Here is a 3,063-nt window from a genome sequence, read left to right on the forward strand (position 1 = left end):
GGGGATTAACATGCCGTACAGCAGGTTCGCCTGTGTAAACAGTAACGAAAAACTAGAAAAGCTGTTAGATGTGATATGCATACATTGACAACGATTAATCCTTTCTTTAAACGAAGTCTTTTTCAAGAATAACATAATCAAATCCAACCATCCAACATCCGTCAAATGGCCTTTTTTAAAGCAAGAAGCAAAATCACCTTCTAAGTTTGAGACCTCTTTGATTCAATAGAAGTAGAAAAAGAATAAAAAAATAAGAAGACTCAATGAAAAAGAAAATGAAAATGAAGAAGAATAAATCGTCAATTGTTCCTCTGCTCCCATGCGAATCGGGTGAATTACAATGCAAAAAAACCCTAAACGAATGTGTTTGACTAATCATTTCGTTATCTTCATAAGATTATAAACAAAAAATATCGATAGGTATGCATATATTTCGAGCCCCAAATACCTCATTGGACAAACAAAATTTTCATTCCTTTCAGTCCTCACGTTTCAGGTGTCCTCCATAATAGTTTGCATACAGCTCACGCCAAAATTGAACACGCTCTAGGAACGGATTTTCCACCATTTTCATTTCTTCATTCAACTCTGCTGCAGTCATTGTGAACCCGGAGTCAGTACAAGGCGCAACCGGCTCCCACACAAAGTCCACCCCACCATTGTCCGGGGTCGGATTCCCGCACTTTGCAAAATTGGTCCACAATTTGCACATAGTAGAGCGGAATTTGGCCGCACGGGAGTCCGGTTCTACGTTCACATCCACCAGCGATGAGCTGAACAAATAGAGCAATTCATCCGCATGACACACACCCGGCAGATTATCAGTTTCTCGAAAAATTGCTCTAAATTTGTTCAATTCACCCTCAAAACAGAACACATAGAAGTAATGCGGTGCTCTGGAAAGACAAGCATATAATTAAATAATTATAACGCGAGAGTTTACCTTGGCTATCGTACCCATGCTGATAACGCGCATGTAATTCGCTCGCTACGTAAGCCGGCATGACAAACATATTGTCCGAGGCGACATCCACCAGAGACTGCAAACGATCCGCTGTTATGTCATCATCTCCGAAAAAGAACTTTTTGATTTCGTTAGCAGCTTCATCTAGCTTTTCCTTGGGAAGTGATAGCCCGAGAGGAACCAATTTGGTTGGGTCAGCAACATACTCATCGATTCTCTCTAACATTTGGAGTGCAATTAATCGCGCTTCATTGCTGTTGACACCATTCATGAATGGGATGCGGGTCATATTTGGATTCATCATTGAACTTATGAAATTATCAGTTATAAAGGGTTCCTCGGAGTTGGGCGACTCGACCACTGGAGTAAAGGCGAAGAACATATCGGTTCGTTTCTCATCATCGGTCATAACCAATGGAGAATTTGCAACAAGATCCGCAGCAGATGCTCTCATGAGCGTATCTGGAAAACAATGATCATTAGCAGGTTGTAAGAATAGGACCCAAAATACTCACCGTAGATATCACCATCATTAGTAGACTCTGCCCCAAGAATCACGGCCAGTTGACGAGCTTTGATTTCAGGGTCACTCTGTAGCACCCAGGGATTGTAAGAAACGCCAGACATGCATATTGCCTTGTGGAAATACTGCCTAGACTCCTCGGAAATATAGTTCAAATGTACTGATGCGCCTCCGGCACTTTCTCCAAACAATGTCACATTGTGAGGATCACCTCCGAAGCTAGTGATATTGTCTTTCACCCATTTCAGCGCTAACCGTTGATCTTTAAGACCCATATTTCCCTGAATTCCTACAGAAGGTAAGCACAAAAACCCTAAGGGACCCAATCTATAGTTGAAGGTAACAACAATAACGCCTTCTTGCACCAAATAATTTGGACAGCTTGTAGAGGCGTTCCCATTGCCCATACAAAACCCTCCACCGTGAATCCAAACCATCACGGGTAAACCATCCTCACGTTCCTCCGCTGGTAATTTAGGAGTACACACATTCAAAAACAAGCAATCCTCGGATGCGGCCTCGGCTACCATCGGTTCCAAACTGACACAGCAATCACGCTCGCTTTTACAATCCAACAGATCAACCTCAAACAACTTCAGGGGAACCGGCGGTTTGAACCTTAACTCGCCTACCGGAGTTTTCGCATAGGGAATGCCGCTGAATCGATAATAGCGCTCGCCATTAGGGGACTCTTCTTTCACGCCCACTATTTTACCGGGTTTGATTTTCACTATTATGTCATCTTCACCGGTAATCTCGGAAGCCGGTGGTGGGACTGCAGCCACTGCCACATTGACCGATGGTAAAACCACATCTTCAGGGGCACCATCATCGGCTTTTGACTGCGTAGTCTCCTATGGAAGAAAAACTGGGATCATCTCAGCGATTCACTGCACAACTTCCAAACTCACTGAAGCTCCATTCCCGTTCTTCGGGACAGCTGGCGGAGTATACAGCTTACGAATCACCATCTTGCCGAGTAGACCTTTACGCGAGAACTGCGAGCACTCGCAGTGCTCCTGGCCGAGTAGATTATGATACCACCAGCGTAAACAAGCGCAACTGATAAGCAGATAATGACCCAGTATAAACAATGAAATTTCGATAAGATTTGGGAGACGATGGCGGTAACAGTTTTATTGAATTTTATATGCACCACTGACGCAAAAATTCAAATAGCATAGCGTTACCAGCGGTGCAGCGGTCGACGTGATTTAAGTTATTTGGTTTATCAGCTTAATTTGAGACAAACCACTACGGCTGCCAAATTTCATTATGAGTTTTTCAAATATTCGTGGAATGCGAGTGTCTGAAGAGCGTTTGAAATTGTGCATTTGGCTAATTATTTACATTATTTACATTAATTGAGATGACTTCTTGTCCTTGGAAATAGGGCATGATACACAATCTTCCATCAATCAACTCCATTCATAACTGATTTCCTTCTACTCTACAGCATATGATAGTGGTCCAGTTCATTCATTGCTCTCCAACACGATTGACTTCATATTTACAAGATGTCCTCAGAGTGAATTTGTATTTTGGATAGGGTTTACTGTTTTAAATCAGAGACATC

The 3,063-nt window shown here is 42.7% G+C and overlaps 1 protein-coding gene across 1 annotated transcript; it reads right to left on the bottom strand.

Moving 5' to 3' along the window:
• Window positions 1-413: 413 nt before the first annotated feature.
• LOC129765007 (esterase B1-like) lies at window positions 414-2,544 on the bottom strand. The gene is made up of 4 exons (XM_055764749.1): window positions 2,399-2,544; window positions 1,480-2,341; window positions 958-1,426; window positions 414-896 (listed from the first exon to the last, which is right to left on the bottom strand). Exons 1-4 carry the CDS (start codon window positions 2,456-2,458, stop codon window positions 479-481), a joined length of 1,809 nt encoding a protein of 602 aa, XP_055620724.1. The 5' UTR covers window positions 2,459-2,544; the 3' UTR covers window positions 414-478.
• Between the last annotated feature and the right edge of the window lie 519 nt (window positions 2,545-3,063).

This window comes from Toxorhynchites rutilus, chromosome 2 (genome assembly GCF_029784135.1).
Source record: "Toxorhynchites rutilus septentrionalis strain SRP chromosome 2, ASM2978413v1, whole genome shotgun sequence".
NCBI lineage: Eukaryota > Metazoa > Arthropoda > Insecta > Diptera > Culicidae > Toxorhynchites > Toxorhynchites rutilus.